Below are 19,326 nucleotides of genomic sequence, written 5' to 3'. Positions count from 1 at the left end.
GCGATGCCAGGCAGGCTCCATGGTTCTCGCCTCACTTCATCGTCGTCACCGCTCAGCGTCCGGGAAGCCGCGCAGGAGCGTGTGTGAATTGGAAGCGGTTTCGGACGTGGATGCGGCGTTTTGTCGCTGCTAGTGGTGTCTGGAGAGGTTCGGGCTCGGGTGAGTCGTGTTCTGGACATGGACTCGGGGCTGTAGGTCTGTGTACCCGATGGTGCCTGGAGCATCCAGGTTGGGGCTGTATTTGAACGCAGTCGCTGAGGAAGCGGGGCGTTAATGACTGGGCCTTTGGCTGTAGGGGTGAAGAGTCTGAGGAAATCAGCTTCGAGTCCGACGCTGTCTGGGTTTGAGGTCCTTGTGAGTCACTTGGTTTGTGGGGCTCAGTGATTGGGAACTGGAGTGAGAAGTTTGTACCTGTGAACGCGGGGGCCTGGTTCAGGGTCACAATTTAATGTGGAGCTCAGCCTTAGAGATGTCTGGGTTGGGGAGATGTCCTCTCGGTTTCCTAGATGTTTGGGGTTTCATATTGGATTTAATATGGGGCTGAGTCACGGAGAAGCCTGGTAGGGACTGTCAGTGTGTGAGGAGGTCCAGAGCCCTTTGATAATCGGTTAAAACCTTGAATGCGGGGACAGACTTGAAGGCTTCATTTTCCCCTGCTCAAATCGACTTCCCTCCATCCAGTTCAAGTCCGTCCCCGCAGTCCTTACCAAAAACTTTTTTTTTTTTTTTTTTTTTGAGACGGAGTCTCGCTTTGTCGCCCAGGCTGGAGTGCAGTGGCCGGATCTCAGCTCACTGCAAGCTCCGCCTCGCGGGTTTACGCCATTCTGCCTCAGCCTCCCGAGTAGCTGGGACTACAGGCGCCCACCACCTCGCCCGGCTAGTTTTTTGTATTTTTAGTAGAGACGGGGTTTCACCATATTAGCCAGGATGGTCTCGATCTCCTGACCTCGTGATCCGCCCGTCTCGGCCTCCCAAAGTGCTGGGATTACAGGCTTGAGCCACCGCGCCCGGCCACCAAAAACTTTTTTGTCTTCCCACATTGCCACTCTTCTCATATGGAGACAGATCTGTGACGTAAAATTCATGACGTCACTTCGTAAGCTGTTTAAGTTTTGTAGAGCCAGCAGTGATAATGTTATATTCCTGATTGTCACTGCTGCTGTGCACTTATCTTAAATAAAGGACCCTGATATTTCTACTTCCTTTATTTGGTGCCTCGGAGCCTTTTACACCCTGGGGCAATAAAACAAGGTTCTAAATGTGTGAAAGCTCTGCCTTTTTTTTTTTTTAATTTTTTTTTTTTGAGACGAGTCTCGCTCTGTCGCCCAGGCTGGTGTGCAGTGGCGCGATCTCGGCTCACTGCAAGCTCCGCCTCCCGGGTTCACGCCCTTCTCCTGCCTCAGCCTCCCGAGTAGCTGGCACTACAGGCACCCGCCACCACGCCTAATTTTTTTTTTTTTTTTTTTTTTTGGTATTTTTAGTAGAGACGGGGTTTCGGGGTTTCAGCGTGTTAGCCAGGATGGTCTGCATCTCCCAACCTCGTGATCTGCCCGCCTTGGCCTCCCGAAGTGCCGAGATTACAGGCGTGAGCCACCGCGCTCAGCCGAAAGCTATGTCTTTCTTTAGACACAAGGTAACTTGTGTCTTTTTTTCTTGATCAGTCTAGTTAATGAGTATCAATTTTATTGATCTTTTCAGTCACTTTTCATATTCTTTGTTGGACACTTTTCAAAAAAAAATTTTTTTTTTTTCACTGATTTCCACTTTCCTGTTTATTTTTTCAGTCAAATTGTTTTGTGTTTTAATTGCTCCTCGTTTTCTAGTTTCTCAGTTTGGACAATGAGTAATCATTTGAGGGTGTTTTCTGATACAGGTTTTCTTTCTTTTCTGATTTAAAGTTATTTTTTTAAAACAACTCCTTTAGGGACAGCTAATTAATGTTTATGTTGTGTTTCTGTTTCCAATCAGTTCAAAATATGTCCAATTTCCCATGTGATTTTCTTTTTCCCCTCTCTCTTTTTTTTTTTTTTTTTTTTTGAGACAGGGTCTTGCTCTTGCCCTTGCTGGAGTGCCGTCTCTGCTCCCACCTCCAGGGTTCAAGTGATTCTTCCATCTCGGCCTCCTGAATAGCTGGGATTACAGGCACGCGCCACCGTGCCTGGCTAATTTTTTGTATTTTTAGTAGACTTGGGGTTTCACCATGTTGACCAGTCTGGTCTGGGACTCCTGGCCTCAAGTGTTCCACCTATCTCAACCTCCCAAAGTGCTGGGGTTACAGGCGTGAGCCACCGTGCCTGGCTCATGATTTTCTGTTTAACCATGGTTATTCAGATCTGTGCTATTTTATTTCCAAATATTTGGATATCTTCTAAATTTCATTCTGACATTGATTTCTAATTAAATTGTTGTGGTTGGAAAATATATTTAGAATATATTGACACTTGTTTTATATTCCAGCACATGGTCTTATCCTGGAGAATACAACATGTACTCTTGAAAAAAAAGTTTATTTTACTGCTGTTGAGTGTAGTGTTAAATGTTAGTTAAGTATAGTTGGTTGATTATGTTGTTCAAGTTTTCAGTATCCTTGCCGAGTTTCTATTTGTTTTCTTTATTATTGCAAGTACGGTAATGCAGTCTTCAGTTATTATTGTTGAATTGTCTAATCCTCTCTCATTCTGTTTTGCTTCATATGTTTTTAAATTATCATATCCTTATATATACACCCTTATATTATTATTGCCAGCCATTGTAACCATTGTTGCCACTCACCTAGGCCTTGGTGTCTGAAGGGGTGGCCTGCTCCTCCACACCTGTGGGCGTTTCTCGTCAGGTGGGACGAGAGACTGAGAAAAGAAAGAGACACAGAGACAAAGTATAGAGAAAGAAAAGTGGGCCCGGGGGACCCGCGCTCAGCATATGGAGGAACCGCACTGCACCGGCAGTGGTCTCTGAGTTCCCTCAGTATTTATTGATGATTATCTCTACCATCTCGGAGAGGGGCAAGTGGCACGACAATAGGGTAATGGTGGGGAGAGGGTCAGCAGGAAAACATGTGAACAAATGTCTCTGTGTCATAAACAAGGTTAAGAAAAGGTGCTATACTTTGATGTGCACATACATAAAACAGCAGCATTGCCACTAGCTCGGCTCACCTCCAGCCCTAAGGCGGTTTTCTCCTATCTTAGTAAATAGAACATAACAATCGGGTTTTACACCGAGACATTCCATTGCAGAGGGACGTGCAGGAGACAGATGCCTTCCTCTTATCTCAACTGCAAAGAGGACTTCCTCTTTCACTAATCCTCCTCAGCACAGTTCCTTTATGGGTGTCGGGATGGGGGATGGTCAGGTCTTTCCCTTCCCATGAGGCCACATCTCAGGCTATCTCAGTGGGGAGAAACCTTGGACAATACCTGGCTTTCCTAGGCAGAGGTCCCTGCGGCCTTCCACAGTGCACTGTGTCCCTGGGTACTTGAGATTAGAGAATGGAGATGACTTTTACCAAGCATACTGCCTTCAAGCACTTTTTTAACAAAGCACAACCTGCATAGCCCTAAATCCATTAAACCTTGAGTCAACACAGCACATATCTCTGTGAGCACAGGGTTGGGGCTAGGGTTACAGATTAACAGCATCTCAAGGCAGAAGAATTTTTCTTAGTACAGAATGAAATGGAGTCTCTTATGTCTACTTCTTTCTACACAGACACAGTAACAGTCTGATCTCGCTTTCTTTTCCCTACAGGTGTCCAGAATTTTTATTGGGTATCAGTTAACATACACACAATTGACTGCCTATGTGGCTGACTTCAATCTCCAGCTCCTCCATATATCAAACTAATACCACGTGGTCCAAGGCCTCCCATAGTAAATCACATTATTAGGATAGACAATTTCGCATGACTCAAATTGCCCTGATAACCAAAGACAGTTTTATCAAGCAGCATATTCCAAAGTCTTAGAGTTTGCCTCATAGAAACTGTGGGCAAAGGACAAACCTCTCTTGGGTAAAGTTAATCCTTTAGCGCATAATGTGAAAATGAGACAGTTCTTACGATTTGCTTAGTACATTGGTCTTGACATGAGGTATGTATACCCATAGAGCTTATAGAGACTTTTGAACCAGTACATGGACACACATGCTTTTTAAAGACATTCTTGGAGCCTTCCATGTGTTCTCTTTCCTAAAATTGATCTGTCTGGGAATTCACCTGCCTCTAAGGCATTGTACTGTGCCAGTTCTGCTTGCCCACCTTCTCTATAATAGTCATGCCACTTCTGCTTCACAAAAGAAAGGCATAGCTTTCACACATTTAGAACCATGAAAACCTCTGAGGCACCAAATAAAGAAACTGTTAGGAATATTAGGGTCTTTTATTTAAGGTAAGTGCAGAGCAGCAGTGACGACGACCGGACCCAGGGTGAATGTACACTTACAGCCATTTTGTTTATCAGTCCTTAGGTCCTGGCTCCCAGAAGCAAGATAACTCAAGTGAAGCAATGAAGGAAGAAGAGGGAGGTTGCTGGCCTTGGATATCATAATTTCCGGGGACAACTTTAAGTGGACACTAATATTTCTGACTAGGAAAACTTCATGGCAAATGCAGAAGAGACAAAGACGTATAGTCCATGTTTTCCACTATTTTCTGAGCACAGAAGAAAATGATCAAGACCCAGGTGATTTTTGGTTTGTTATATTTTCCCTTTGATTTTTTGATAGATTTATGGTGGCCTGAAAATGTCAGTTGAATTTAAGGAAGTATATACTGGAATAATTTTGTTCTAGGGAGAAATTAACTTAGATTGCTTTTGGGAGTAGAGGTGGGGGTTCATTCTGCCTTAAGAAGTAGATTCTGGGCCGGGCGCGGTGGCTTACGCCTGTAATCCCAGCACTTTGGGAGGCCGAGGTGGGCGGATCACGAGGTCAGGAGATCGAGACCATCCTGGCTAACACGGTGAAACCCCGTCTCTACTAAAAATACAAAAAACTAGCCGGGCGTGGTGGCAGCGCCTGTAGTCCCAGCTACTCGGGAGGCTGAGGCAGGAGAATGGCGTGAACCCGGGAGGCGGAGCTTGCAGTGAGCTGAGATCGCGCCACTGCACTCCAGCCTGGGCGACAGAGCGAGACTCTGTCTCAAAAAAAAAAAAAAAAGAAGTAGATTCTGGATTGCCTGAGCTCAGGAGTTCAAGACCAGCCTGGGCAACATGGTAAAACCCCGTCTCTACAAAAAATACAAAAATTAGCTGGGTGTGGTGGTGCACACCTGTAGTCCCAGCTACTCGGGAGGCTGAGGTGGGAGAACTGCTAGAGCTGAGGAGAATGAGGCTACAGTGAGCCATGTTTGTACCACTGCACTCCAACCTGGGTGACAAAGTAAGACCCTGTCTCAAAAAGAAGGAAAAAAAAGTAGACTCAATATGAAAGAATGCATGCTTTCTTGGTAGTTCAACTTTTGACCATTACAATGATACATGAATCACCTCTTAAGAAGGAACTATGGGTGTCATTTTAATGTACATACTCCAGACCATTTTTGGTATATTGGCATTTTTTGCATGCTGATGCCTGCCAACCAACTTTTTTTTTTTAATTAATTAAATAATTTATTTATTTTGAGATGGAGTCTTGCTCTGTTGCCCAGGCTGGAGTGCAGTGGCGTAGTCTTGGTTCACTGCAAGCTCCGCCTCCCAGGTTCACACAATTCTCCTGCCTCAGCTTCCCAAGTAGTTGGAACTACGGGTGCCCGCCACCACGCCTGGCTAATTTTTTGTATTTTTAGTAGAGATGGAGTTTCACTGTGTTAGCCAGGATGGTCTTGATCTCCTGACCTCATGATCTGCCCGCCTTGGCCTCCCAAAGTGCTGGGATTACAGGCATAAGCCACTGTGCCCACCTTTTTTTTTTTTTTTTTTAGGCATGTTATTATAAACCACATGACTATGAACAAGGTTTTACATGGTCGTGTTAGTGGCTTTTTTTATGAAATTATATCAGTATTACTTGAGGATAATTTTGTGAAATTATATCAGTATTTACAGATAAATCAATTATAGGATGTAGTCATTTTTTATTTTAATGCATACTTTCAGTTGCTGTCAAAATGTACATTCCACTTTATGGTTAGCGTGGCATATGGTCAAAAGTGTTGACTCTGGAGCCAGTTGCCAGCTGTGTGACCTCGCATACTTCATTTAGCATATGTACCCAGTTTTCTCATCTGTAAGAGGGATAATGATATGGCACCTATGTAGTAAGTTAGGACATAAAATGAGTTAATCTATATAAAGCATTTAGAAGAGTATCTATGTGCAGGAACAACAGTTTTACTCTCTATCCTCAGACAGTGTTTCTGACAACAGATATGTGGGGTTTTTCCTACACATCAATTCAATTCTCCATGCCTATTAGATATTCTAAAATTTACTCAATTCTGACACTAATTGCCTGGACTTAGGACAGACCCCACAGGTTGAGGGCTCAGTCCCACAAGCCTGCCCCCCTGAAAAGTGCTGGGTCCCCAGGTTACTCACAACTTCTATTCGACTTGGCTACCAATTGGATGTCCTCACAACCCCCTTCTCAGATCTATTCATCTGCCAGAAGGCTCAAAAAATGCAGGAAGACAGTTTATTTACTAGATTACTGGCTTATTATGAAAGGGTACAACTCAGGAACAGCCAGTTGGAAAAGATGCATAGGTCCAGATAATGGGGAAGGGCCACAGAGCTTCCATGCCCTCTCTGGGTGTTCTACCCTCCCAGGACTGCCATATGTTCAGCAGCCTGGAAGCTCTCAACCTCAACCTTTTATTGTTATGGTGGATTCATTACATAGGCATAATTTATTAATTCATTAACTATTGGTGGTAAGCTCAATTTCCATCACCTCTCCCTTCCACAGAGGTCAGGGGTTGGTTGGAGAGGTGGGACTGAAAGTTTCAACTGTCTATCACAAGGTTGGTTCACCTGGCAACCAGCTCCCTTCCTGAGGCCATGGAAGAGCCCCAGGCACCAGTAATCTCAATAGCATATATAAAAGACACTTCAGCAATTCTAAAGATTTGGAGGGCAGAGACCAAATGTATATTTATTTTTCACAGTCTGGTATATAGAAAGTGACATGGATAAGAAGTATATTTGGTCATTGTTCCCAGTTCATGGCACAGTATGCTTAAAACCCTTGGAATTTCTTCCTGAGGAATAGGTGTGTCTTTTGTTATTCATAAGGAGCCCCTGTGATACACCTGAGTTTCTGCTCATAAGGTGACTAATTATGAGACCGCTAGATAGTGTCAGGATGAGACTGGTCCCCAGAAAGACTAAGCAATTAGAGGATTGGAACTGAAAGGAAGAATGGACTGGAGAGTAAGTTCTATAAAAACTCTTGAACAGGCCGGGCTTGGTGGCTCGCGCCTGTAATCCTGGGCGGATCATGAGGTCAAGAGATCGAGACCATCCTGGCCAACAACCCTGTCGCTACTAAAAATACAAAAAATTAGCTGGGCGTGGTGGCATACGCCTGTAGTCACAGCTACTCGGGAGGCTGAGGCAAGAGAATCCCTTGAACCCGGGAGGTGGAGGTTGCAGTGAGCTGAGATCGCGCCACTGCACTCCAGCCTGGGTGACAGAGTCAGACTCCGTCTCAAAAAAAAAGAAAGAGTTTTATTTGTTATAACTATTTTTTTGAGACAGAGTTTTGCTCTGTCGCCCAGGCTGCGAGTTTTTTTTTTTTTTTTTAAATAGACCGCGTCTGACTCTGTCACCCAGGCTGGAGTGCAGTGGTGCGATCTCGGCTCACTGCAAGCTCCGCCCCTGGGTTCGCGCCATTCTCCTGCCTCAACCTCCCGAGTAGCTGGGACTATAGATACCCGCCACCACGCCCAGCTAATTTTTTGAACTCTTGAACAAGCTTCAGGTTGGTGAACATATCAGGGTGCTGGGAGGATGCCACACCCAGAGGGGAATGGAAGCTTGGATGCCCTCTTCTATATCTCACCCTATGCATTTCTTCAATCTGGCTGTTCCTGAGTTATATCCTTTATTATTAACTAGGTACCATAAGTAAAGTGTTTCTTGACTTCTATGAGCTGTTCTAGTAAATTATCAGACCTGAGGAGGGGTTTGTGGGAGCCCCAAATTTATAGCCAGTTAGTCAGAAACTGGTAGCCCAGGACTGGTGACTGGCATCTTAAGAGGAGGCAGTTTATTTATTTATTTATTTATTTTTAAATATATATTCTCCAATTTAAAACTTTTAATTGAAAAGTAAACTTTAATGTCAAATGCAAACTTGGGGAGGGCAGAAAAAACACACAGGCTGTCACTTCACACTTGGAGGGTCGCACAGCAGGCAGACAAAGGCGCTCCTCACTTCCCAGGCAGTGCAGGGGGCCAGGCAGAGTCGCTCCTCACTTCCCAGAAGGTGGTGGTGGCGGCGGTGGTGGGGGCATGGGGCGGCTGGGCAGAGGCACTCCTCACTTCCCAGACAGTGGGGCAGCCGGGCAGAGGAGCTTAAGAGGGGGCAGTCTTGTGGGATTGAACCCTTAAATCTGTGGATTCTGACATAGATAGTGTCAGAATTGAATTGAATTGTTGGACATCTAGTTGATGTTTAGATAATTGGAGAATTGGTTGTTAGTGTTGGAAAACACTGCACAAAAAGAACATTCAGTGCTGCAAATCTTGCCAACACTTACTATGTTATCAAATTGTGTATTTTCCATGATCTAGATGATCCAGTATTATTTTGCCTTGTTTCACCAGTGAGGTTCAGATCCTTCTCATCTCTTTGTTGTTTCTTTGGATTATTTATTCTGTGATAAAGTGTCTTTAGTCTTTGCTCATTTAATTTTTTTGTGGTCTTACTGATTTATAATTGTTTATCTTGACTGGATATTGATTCTTTTATATGTTGCAAATATTTTTCTAGAGTCTTCCCTTTTAGCTTGTTCAAAATATTTTTTCCCATGCAGGAGCCATTTTTTTTTAAAGCTTTTTACTTATATCATCAACATGTTTTTATTCCTTTTTTTTTTCTCTATTTGAGACAGGGACTCGCTCTCTTCCCCAGGATGGAGTGCAGCAGCACAATCATGGCTCACTGCAGCCTCAACCTCCTGGGTTCAAGTACTATCTGCCTGCCTTAGCCTCCTGAATAGCTGGGACCACAGGCATCCACTACCACACCCAGCTAATTTTTTGTTCTTTGTTGAGAGTAGAGACAGGGTCTCACTATGTTGCCCAGGTTGGTCTCAAACTCCTGGGCTCAAACTGTCCTCTGGAATTACTGGGATTACAGATATGTGCCCGACTTCTGGCCTCATAAGTTCTTCTTAAGTTTATATCTTATATTCATTGCCTGTTAGTAGCTAACAAATTACTCCAAAATGTAGTGACTTGAAACAACACTTAAAAAAAAAACTCACACTTTTTTGTGGCTCAGGAATAAAAGCAAGGCTTAGCTGGCTACTTTGGTTCACAGTCTCTCATGCGGTTATAATCAAGGTGTTAGCTGGGTTGGAATCTGATCTGAAGGCTAAAATGGGAAAAGATACGCTTCTAAGCTCACTTATGTGGTTGTTGGGAGGATTCATTTCCAGAATGAGAAATGAGGCAGTTTTGTTGGGGTCCTCAGTTTCTACCTGTCTGTTTGTCTAAGCCCACCTTTAGTTTTTTGCCACATGCACCTCTCCTATGTGCCAAATTGTTTAATCAAAGCTAGAAAATGACAGCTTCTGCTAGCAAGATGCAAGTCATAAAGAGTGTAATCTTAAAGTGGCATCTCATCACTTTTGCTGTATTCTTTTCTTTAGAAACAAGCTTTTAGGCCATTTGATACTCAGGAGGATGGTACTGCACAAGGGCAGGAATCACCTAGAGTGTAATAAAGAATTTGGCTAGCCTTTGTTTTCGTTCCTGGGAGGTAACCTCTAAACCCTTGTAATTACCCAAGTTAGTGTCTGTGTCATTCATAGTGGGCCACTCATATTTAATAGTTTATATGTACAGTGGTGACTCATAGTGGGTCCCTAGATAATTTATGGCAGTGACATGACTCTGGATAGGGGCTGCCCATGCCAAAAAGAGCACTATGTGATTAGAGAGTTGTGGCTTTGAGCCATGTAATACCAGTCAGGAAGGGGAGGGAACTGGAGACGGAACTCAGCTACATGGGCAATGCTTCAATAAACTGTGCCTACATAATGAAGTCTCAATAAAATCTCTGGACATCAAAGTTTGGGTGCGCCTCACTGGTTGGCAAGTACTCTTGAATACTGTTACATGATGTAGTCAGGAAGATGTAATGCCACCCAGGACTCCATGAGGAGAGGACAGTCAGCAGCTTTATGTTTGGAACCTTCCCAGACCTCACCCTGTGCATATTTTCCTTTAGCTGATTCTGATTTGTGTCATTTTACAATAGTAAAGTGCTAATTGTAAACATAGCACTTTCTTGGGTTCTCTGAGTTGTTCTATCAAATTATTAAACCTGAGAGAGTCATGGTAGCTCCACACATTTGTAGCCAGCTCATTGGAGTTGAGGGTGGTCTGTGTAGCCTTAAGCTTGCAGCTTGTGTCTGAAGTGAGGGCAGTCTTGTGGAGGATTGTGCTTTTAACCTGGGAAGTTTGGCCTAACCCAGGTAATTGATGTCAGAAGTCACTGCAGCTAGAGAATGAGATTATCAGAGGCCACCTTAAGAGTTGGCCTGCAAGATTTCCACTCAGTAATAAATTCTTTTGGACAGTGGAGTGAGGTAGAAATTTAACTTTATACTTACCCAGTCAATAGACATCTCACATAAAGATTTTGGAATGAGATAAGCTGACCAGACTTGAGCAGTTGTGCTCTCTCATGAGTCTACTTTCTTGACTATGTAGTATCCCACACAGTAATATAGGATAGATTCTCTTATCAGTATTTCCTTGGATCTTAGTTACCTCTACTTTACACTTTGTAGTTCTCTGAAAAGTTATTGTGAAGCAGGAGAATGACAGTTTAGTTGACAAAGAGGTCCTTGATATCACAGTTGTAAGACAGCAAGTCATCTGCTAGCCATGTGTTTTAATCCTAAATGGCCGTCCAAAATTGGCCTTTTTTGTTGCAAGAATCAGGACTTTGAAGATTGTATTCCATACATTTCTGGATTCTATTATTGAAATGTCAGCCATCAGTATATTTTGTTATTTCTTTGTAGGTAATCTGTCTTTTGTCTCTTGATGATTCTATAGTTTTCCCTTTGCATTTGATGTATGGTGGTTTCAGTCTGATGTGTCACACCAGTTGTGACTTCCTGCTCTGAACTTGTTGGGATTTCTGAATTTGAGATTTGAGGTATTTAGTCCTGAAATATTTTAGGTTTTAGATATTTATTAATAGATATTGCTTCTCTATTACACTATTTTCCCTTTTAGAAACCTTAAGTGGGCATACATTGGGTCTTGCAACTCTGTATTTCATATTTATTAACTTCTTTGTTATGATTTATCTCTTTTTCTCTGTACTGCATTTTCTGCCATTTCCACAGTTATATATTCCAATTCACCAATAATCTTCAGAGTATCTAATATGCTGTTAATCTGTCAATTATTACACATATGTACATATGTTTTTCTGTTAGAAGTTTTTTTTTGCTGGGCACAGTGGCGCACACCTGTAATCCCAGCACTTTGGAAGGCCGAGGCAGGAGGATCACTTGAGGCCAGGACTTCAAGACCAGCCTGGTCAACATAACAAGACCCTGTCTACAAAAATTGGTAGTAGCATCCACCTGTAGTCCTAATTGCTTGAGAGGCTGAGGTCGGAAGGTCGCTTGAGCCTAGGAGTTCAAGGTTTCATTGAGCTATTACCGTGACACTGCACTGCATTTGGGGCTACAGAGCAAGACCCTGTCTCTTTAAAAATTAAAAAATAAAATCTAATCAACTTTAAGGGCCTTTTGTGCTTTATAGTTATATAGTTTCCTCTTTTCTCTTACATTTATTTAAAAGCACTATTTTTTGAATTCAAGATGTGGAGTCTATTCATGACAGATCCTTATATTGGCCGTGAAGTCATTAGTAATGTAGGGATGTTTTATTTGTCCTGATGTCATTTGCCTATGTTTAATATTTAGAAATAGGTGCTAATATGTATAGATAGAGGATTTTGCTCCTACCAAAGTATATTTGAGAAAGGAATATAGATGCAGGCTGTATTGTGAAATTAAAAAAATATATATCCTTCTATATTAACAATAGGAGTTTATATCATATTAAATAGGACTTTGTAATTACAGGAATCACTGACCCTGGAGGACGTGGCTGTGGAATTCAGCTGGGAGGAGTGGCAGCTCCTGGACACTGCTCAGAAGAACCTGTACCGGGATGTGATGGTGGAGAACTATAACCACCTAGTATCACTGGGTAAGAATAGTTCCCCTGTGTCACCTAGAGGTGCCTACAATGCCCAGACACCATCCTATGCTCACCTAATCAAAGCTTTACAGTCACTGTGGTGTTTGGAAGAGTTACATTTTCAGTCCCCTCTCTGACCCCAAAGTGGTATAATCTCTTCTAAGAGAGAATGCTTACTTTGAAATTGTTTTCTTTATCTCATGTATTATTTTCCCATCTTGACATATTGGACTCCAGTTCAGTATGTTTGTGTTTGTCTTTCCTCATGAACAGGGTATCAAACTAGCAAACCAGATGTACTCTCCAAGTTGGCGCATGGACAAGAACCATGGATAACAGTTGCTAAAATCCAGAATAAAAATTGTCCAGGTAAGTGAGAACCAGCAAGGACAGTGGCTATAGGAGTCTTATTGTAGTCATTAAGGAAAGGTGTCACAGATGTGAAGTATCTGAGGCTACCTAAGCAACTCCACCATATATTCATCTCCCCATCTGATAACTTTTTTAATGTTGTTATGGCTTTAAAGACTTTTTGTGTTTTCTTGGATCTAATTCTTACTTATTTCAGCTTATATCTTCATAATTTCCTTTTATACTGGGATCATGGAGTTGACAATAAAGAGCCAGCCCCCAGCAAATCATCTCATAAGCATTTTTTTTTTTTTTTTGAGACTGAATCTCGCTCTGTCCCCCCACCGGCTGGAGTGCAATGGGGCAATCTCGGCTCGCTGCAACCTCGGCCTCGTGGGATCAAGCGATTCTCTTGCCTCAGCTTCCTGAGTAGCTGGGAGTAGCTGCCACCATGCCCAGCTAATTTTGTATTTTTAGTAGAGATGGGGTTTCACCACATTGGTCAGGCTGGTCTCAAACTCCTAACCTCGTGATCCGCCTGCCTCAGCCTCCCAAAGTGCTGGGATTGCAGGCATGAGCCACCATGCCCGGCCTCATAAGCATTTTTATCTCATACAATTCTCATGGAAGAATTTGTTACTCTGTTCTTTCTTAGGAATCGGGAAAGCTGACAGTCTTCTGCAAGAGCACTCTCTAAACCAAAGACTTCTGAAGAGTGTGCAGCAATGCAATGGACAGAATACACTTAGAAATACTGTACATCTCAGCAAGACACATTTTCCTATAGTGCAAAATCATGATACATTTGACTTGTACAGAAAAAATTTGAAATCAAGTTTAAGTTTAATAAACCAGAAGAGAAGACATGGAATAAATAACCCTGTTGAGTTTATTGGAGGTGAGAAAACGCTTAAGCACGAATGTATGCATGCTAAAACTAGATTTTCTGAAAATGCAAAATGCATCCATACTAAATTCCAAGTCTTTAAGCATCAGAGGACTCAGAAAATTGAGAAACCCCATGCATGTATTGAATGTGAGCAAACCTTCCTTAGGAAGTCTCAGCTCATTTACCATGAGAACATTCATATACCAGAAAATCCTGGAAGTGGTCAATGTGAGAAATTATCCAGAAGTGTCCTGTTCACTAAGCATCTGAAAACTAATACAAGAGACAAAATCTGTATACCCAATGAATATAGAAAAGGCTCTACTGTGAATAATCGTCTCATTGCACATCAACAAACCCATACAGAAGAGAAATCCTATATGTGCAGTGAGTGTGGAAAGGGCTTTACAATGAAGCGCTATCTAATTGCTCATCAGCGAACTCATAGTGGAGAGAAACCTTATGTGTGCAATGAATGTGGAAAAGGTTTCACTGTGAAGAGCAATCTCATTGTACATCAGCGAACTCATACAGGGGAGAAACCCTATATATGCAGTGAATGTGGAAAAGGCTTCACCATGAAACGCTATCTTGTTGTACATCAGCGAACTCATACTGGAGAGAAACCCTATATATGCAGTGAATGTGGAAAAGGCTTTACCGTGAAGAGCAATCTCATTGTACATCAGCGCTCCCATACAGGAGAAAAATCTTACATATGCAGCGAATGTGGAAAAGGCTTCACTGTCAAACGCACTCTCATTATACATCAGCGAACTCATACAGGAGAGAAATCTTACATATGCAATGAATGTGGTAAAGGCTTCACCACAAAGCGCACTCTTATTATACATCAGCGAACTCATACAGGAGAAAAACCCTATGAATGCAATGAATGTGGTAAAGCCTTCAGCCAGAAAATATGCCTCATACAACATGAGAGATGTCATACAGGAAAGACTCCCTTTGTATGTACTGAGTGTGGAAAATCCTATTCACACAAATATGGTCTCATTACCCATCAGAGAATTCACACAGGAGAGAAACCTTATGAGTGCAATGAATGTGGAAAAGCTTTCACCACAAAGTCAGTACTCAATGTACATCAAAGAACGCATACAGGAGAGAGGCCGTATGGATGCAGTGATTGTGAGAAAGCCTTCTCCCACTTATCAAACCTTGTCAAACATAAGAAAATGCACACAAGATAAATGGGTAGAATCAGTCAAGTTGAAAACTCCTGTAATGAAGAGTCACAGCTCCTTCCTTACAAGTGAACTCATACAGAATGAAAACCCTACTAGTGCAGTGAGGCCAGGCACGGTGGCCCACGCCTGTAATCCCAGCACTTTGGGAGGCCGAGGCAGGTGGATCACGAGGTCAGGAGATCAAGACCATCCTGGCTAACACAGTGAAACCCCATCTCCACTAAAAATACAAAAAATTAGCCAGGCATGGTGGCGGGTGCCTGTAGTCCCAGCTACTAGGGAGGCTGAGGCAGGAGAATGGTGTGAACCCAGGAGGCAGAGCTTGCAGTGAGCCGAGACCACGCCACTGTACTCCAGCCTGGGTGACAGAGCGAAACTCAGTCTCAAAAAAAAAAAAAAAAAAAAAAAAACCCTACTAGTGCAGTGACTATGGAAATGCCTTTTGTGGCAACTCAAACTTCATTAAACATCAGTGTGTTTCTAGCCATTTGGAACATAAACATGGTGCGGCCTGTTGACAGATGTGTGTCTGTCCTCAGGAGTTAAAATAATTTGCCCTAGAGATCAACTTGATGAATACAGTAAATAAGGTAGTGCCTTCAGTGGTCTTTTACCTCATATGTTCTGTCAATGAAAACATGTTGAATAAACTATATTAATGTGGAGATGTTTTGAGCAATAATTTCTGCTCATATGTCTGAAAAGTATACAGAGATAAATTCTGTGAATGCAGAGACTAGGAAAAGTCTGTGGAAAGATAGACTTTATTATCAGTGTCATCATAGATTTCAATGTAAGTGAGCTTATTGTTGATAGAAATATGATGACCATGACAAAGCCTTTACTCAGAAATATGACCTCGGTGAGTGTCAACGTTTACGCTGGAGAATAAGGTGACAGTATTAATGGTAGGATTTCAGTGACGCACTCAGCTTCATCATTTGTCAGGAGATCACATAGAAAGTAAAATTGTTCCGAACATGCTATCAAATAAATGTGGAACACCTTTAGCAAAATATCAAGAGCTCATGAAGGCATGAAATGTGGTGAAAATGATGAATATTTGAGTGCTTAACCTTAAACATCAGCTAATACACCTGGTGTGCATTTTCAGACAGGATACCTTAATCCTCATTTCTAGTTGCCTTGCCAATGATTCCATAATATACTGTGTCTCATTACTGTTTATTTTTACTGTTTTGTAAAATTGTGGTATAATAAGAAATACATTTGGTCTTTGTTCCTGGTTCCTGGCACAGAGCTCCTAAAACCCTTAGAATTTCATGAGTGATAGGAGTGGGGTTTTTTTGTTTGGTTGGTTGGTTTTTGCTGCTGTTGTTATTCATAGCACTGCCCTTTTCATTACACCTGATTATACTACTGAGGTGACTTATGGTTGGTGCCTAGACAGCCTCTGAATGGGGCTGTTCCCTAGGAAGATCAAGTTAACTAGAGGATGGAAACTTTGTGCCCATTTCTCCCACCTCCTGGAAGGGGAGGGGGGCTGGAGATGAGATTAGACAATGAGATTAAGAGAACTCCAAATAGCCCAGGAGGGTGGTGTACCCCCAACTTCATAGGGATAGCGACTCCTAAGATTAGGGGAACCCTTTTTAGGCTTTACTCTATGTACCTCTTCATTTGAGTGTTGATTTGCGTCCTTTATAACCAGTAAAACAAAGTACACTGTTTTCTTGAGTTTTGTGAGCCCTGTAGCAAATTATCAAACCTGAGTAGGGGTAGTGGGAACTCGGAATTTATCACCATTCAGAACTGCAGGTTGTCCTTGTGAGTGGCGTCTGATGTGGGGGCAGTTTGGACTCAGCCCCTTAACTTGTGGAGCCTGCACTAACCTGGAGAAGTTGGTGTCAGAATTAACTTGTAGAACACCCAGTTGGTGTGGGGGAATTAGATAATTTATTGGTGTCAGGAAATACCCCAGAACCACCCCATATTATGATTAGCTCTTTTCCTGTCTTTGGCTCTAAGCTTAATAGTCCATTAAGCAAACTGAAGTAGTTTAAAAAGAAACTGAATATGTTAAATATATTAACAACATATTTGGACTTGCTTGACTAAGATTATACAGATGATCAGTTTATAAAACCACCTTCAACTTAAATAAATTTGAACTCAAAAGAAATTGCCAAACTAATCTAGAGGCTTTGCTAGTATCCTTCAACCAACTTCTAGGAAAAACATCCTACATAACCATAATTATCAAAACCAGAAAAAACAACATTGGTAGGATACCATAAAGTAAACTAATCTTATTTGGGATTTGACTAAGTTTTACATGATTATTTCTTAGTTTGTAAGTTGTATTACATGTATAGATTCGTGTAACCACTGCAACCACATAAAACTATTTAATGAACACAAACTTCCTCATGCTACCTTTTTATGCTTACACTCCATCCAAACCTAACTCTGCCAACCACTTTTCTCCTGTCAGTATAATTTTCATCATTTCATGAATGTGATAAAAATAAAGTTGTTTTTGTAAATGGTTTTTGTAAATTTTATATAAATAAGTTATATAAATTTTTGTTGATAGTATGTAAGCTTTTGGCATTTTTGTCACTCAGCAAATTACTCCTAAGGTTTATATGAGTTGATGAATAATTGTTTTATTATTATTTTTTTTACCACCATGTATCTAACCAGATGAAAGTTGTTTATATTAGAGAGTAGTATACATATTTGATGTACTAGTTTGTTTATCCATTCACCTATGAGAGATATTTGCACTGTTTTCCTGGTTTTAAGTGTTATAAATAAAGATGCTGTGAAATCTACATATAGGATTTTGCTTTTGATTTTTTTTTTTAGGATTTACAATCTTAACCTCTTTTTTTTTTTCTTTTTTAAGAGATAGGGTCTCTTGAGAGGCCAAGGCAGGCGGATCACTTGAGGTCAGAAGTTCAAGACCAGCCTGGCCGACATGGTGAAACCCTGTCTCTACTAAAAACACACACAAAAAATTAGCTGGGCCTGGAGGTGGGCTGTTGGGAGCTGAAGGCCCGTGGGATGTGACCAACTCAGCATTCCACTGGAGGCTGTGTGATCAAACAGCAAACTGTTTATCATAAATGCAGGATGTGGGCAAACTCTCGACTGTTTCCGCTGCCAGAAGGTTTGCTGAGGGCAATTGCTTCCTAGTGCCAAGCTCCTTGAGGTTATCCACTGGGCCATCTAGAGAATGCTGTCTTGCAAACCCTACTCTGGACCGAGCAGCTGACCTCTTCTTCCACCCCCCTTTTCACTATCTCTCTTTTGCCTAATAAATACAGAGGGCTGTGTAAAGCTCAGGGCACTTGTCCACTAGAGGCAAGGTGCCCCCTCATCCCTTCTTCCATATATACTCTTTTGTCTCTTTTATTCCCATTTCCCCCACTTTTTTCAGTCCCCCTAGGTCTGTGTGGGTTACACAGTGGCGCCCCGAACAGCGACAGGATCGGATGCTCTACAGTTGGTGCCTGTAATCCCAACTACCTGGGAGGCTGAGGCAGGAATCACTTGAACCTGGGAGGCAGAGGTTGCAGTGAGCTGAGATCCTGCCACTGCACTCCAGGCCTGGGTGACGGAGTAAGGCTCTGTCTCAAAACAAAAACCAAAAAAAAGAGTCTCTGTTGCCTAGGCTGGAGTGCAGTGGTGCAAATTATAGCTCACTGCAGCCTCAAACTCCTGGGTTCAAGTGTTCCTCCTGCCTCAGTCTCCCAAGTAGGTGGGACTATGTGTGTGCACCATCATGCCTGGCTTTTTTTTTTTTTTGTAGAGACAGCATGTTTTAGGCCATTCTTGCATTGCTATAAATACATACTTGAGGCTGGATAATTTATAAGAAAAGAGGTTTAATTGGCTCATGATTCTAGGCTGTACAGGAAGCATAGCACTGGCATCTTGTCCTGCGGAGGCCTCAGGAAGCTTACAATCATGGTGGAAGGTGAAGAGGGAGCAGGAGTAAGAGTGGAGGGCGTAGGTGCTGCACACTCAAATAGCTAGATTTTGCTAGTACTCACTCACTATTGCAAGGGCAGCATCAAGCCATGAGGGATCTGCCCCCATGACTGAAACACCTCCCACCAGGCCCCACCTTGAACACTGGGGATTACATTTCTTTCTTTTTTTTTTTTTTTTTTTGAGACAGTCTCCCTCTGTTGCCCAGGCTGGAGTGCAGTGGCATGATCTTGGCTCACTGGAAGCTCCACCTCCCAGGTTCATGCCATTCTGCCTCAGCCTCCCAAGTAGCTGGGACTACAGGTGTGTGCCACCACATCCAGCTAATTTTTTTTTTTTTTTTTTTTTGTATTTTTAGTAGAGACGGGGTTTCACCATGTTAGCCAGAATGGTCTTGATCTCTTGGCCTTGTGATCTGCCCACCTTGGCCTCCCAAAGTGCTGGGATTACAGGCGTGAGCCACCACGCCCAGCTGACATTGGGGATTACATTTCAATGTGAGATTTGGGCAAGAACAAATATC

The 19,326-nt window shown here is 42.4% G+C and overlaps 1 protein-coding gene across 1 annotated transcript; it reads left to right on the top strand.

Annotated features, from left to right (window-relative positions):
• On the top strand, window positions 1-17,641 carry ZNF614 (zinc finger protein 614). The gene is made up of 5 exons (XM_045380097.2): window positions 1-159; window positions 4,458-4,679; window positions 12,278-12,404; window positions 12,669-12,764; window positions 13,402-17,641. The coding sequence occupies exons 2-5, from the start codon at window positions 4,665-4,667 to the stop codon at window positions 14,844-14,846; spliced, it is 1,683 nt and encodes a 560-aa protein (XP_045236032.1). The 5' UTR covers window positions 1-159; window positions 4,458-4,664; the 3' UTR covers window positions 14,847-17,641.
• The last annotated feature ends 1,685 nt before the right edge of the window (window positions 17,642-19,326 follow it).

The sequence above is a fragment of the Macaca fascicularis genome, chromosome 19, assembly GCF_037993035.2.
Source record: "Macaca fascicularis isolate 582-1 chromosome 19, T2T-MFA8v1.1".
NCBI classification, from domain to species: domain Eukaryota; kingdom Metazoa; phylum Chordata; class Mammalia; order Primates; family Cercopithecidae; genus Macaca; species Macaca fascicularis.
This window is presented reverse-complemented; position numbering and strand designations above follow the sequence as displayed.

Excerpts from the sequence above, each read along its gene's own strand:
- ZNF614 (XM_045380097.2), top strand. Across the intron at positions 12,405-12,668 it reads TAACCACCTAGTATCACTGG|GGTATCAAACTAGCAAACCA; the intron begins GTAAGAATAGTT and ends CCTCATGAACAG. Across the intron at positions 12,765-13,401 it reads CCAGAATAAAAATTGTCCAG|GAATCGGGAAAGCTGACAGT; the intron begins GTAAGTGAGAAC and ends GTTCTTTCTTAG.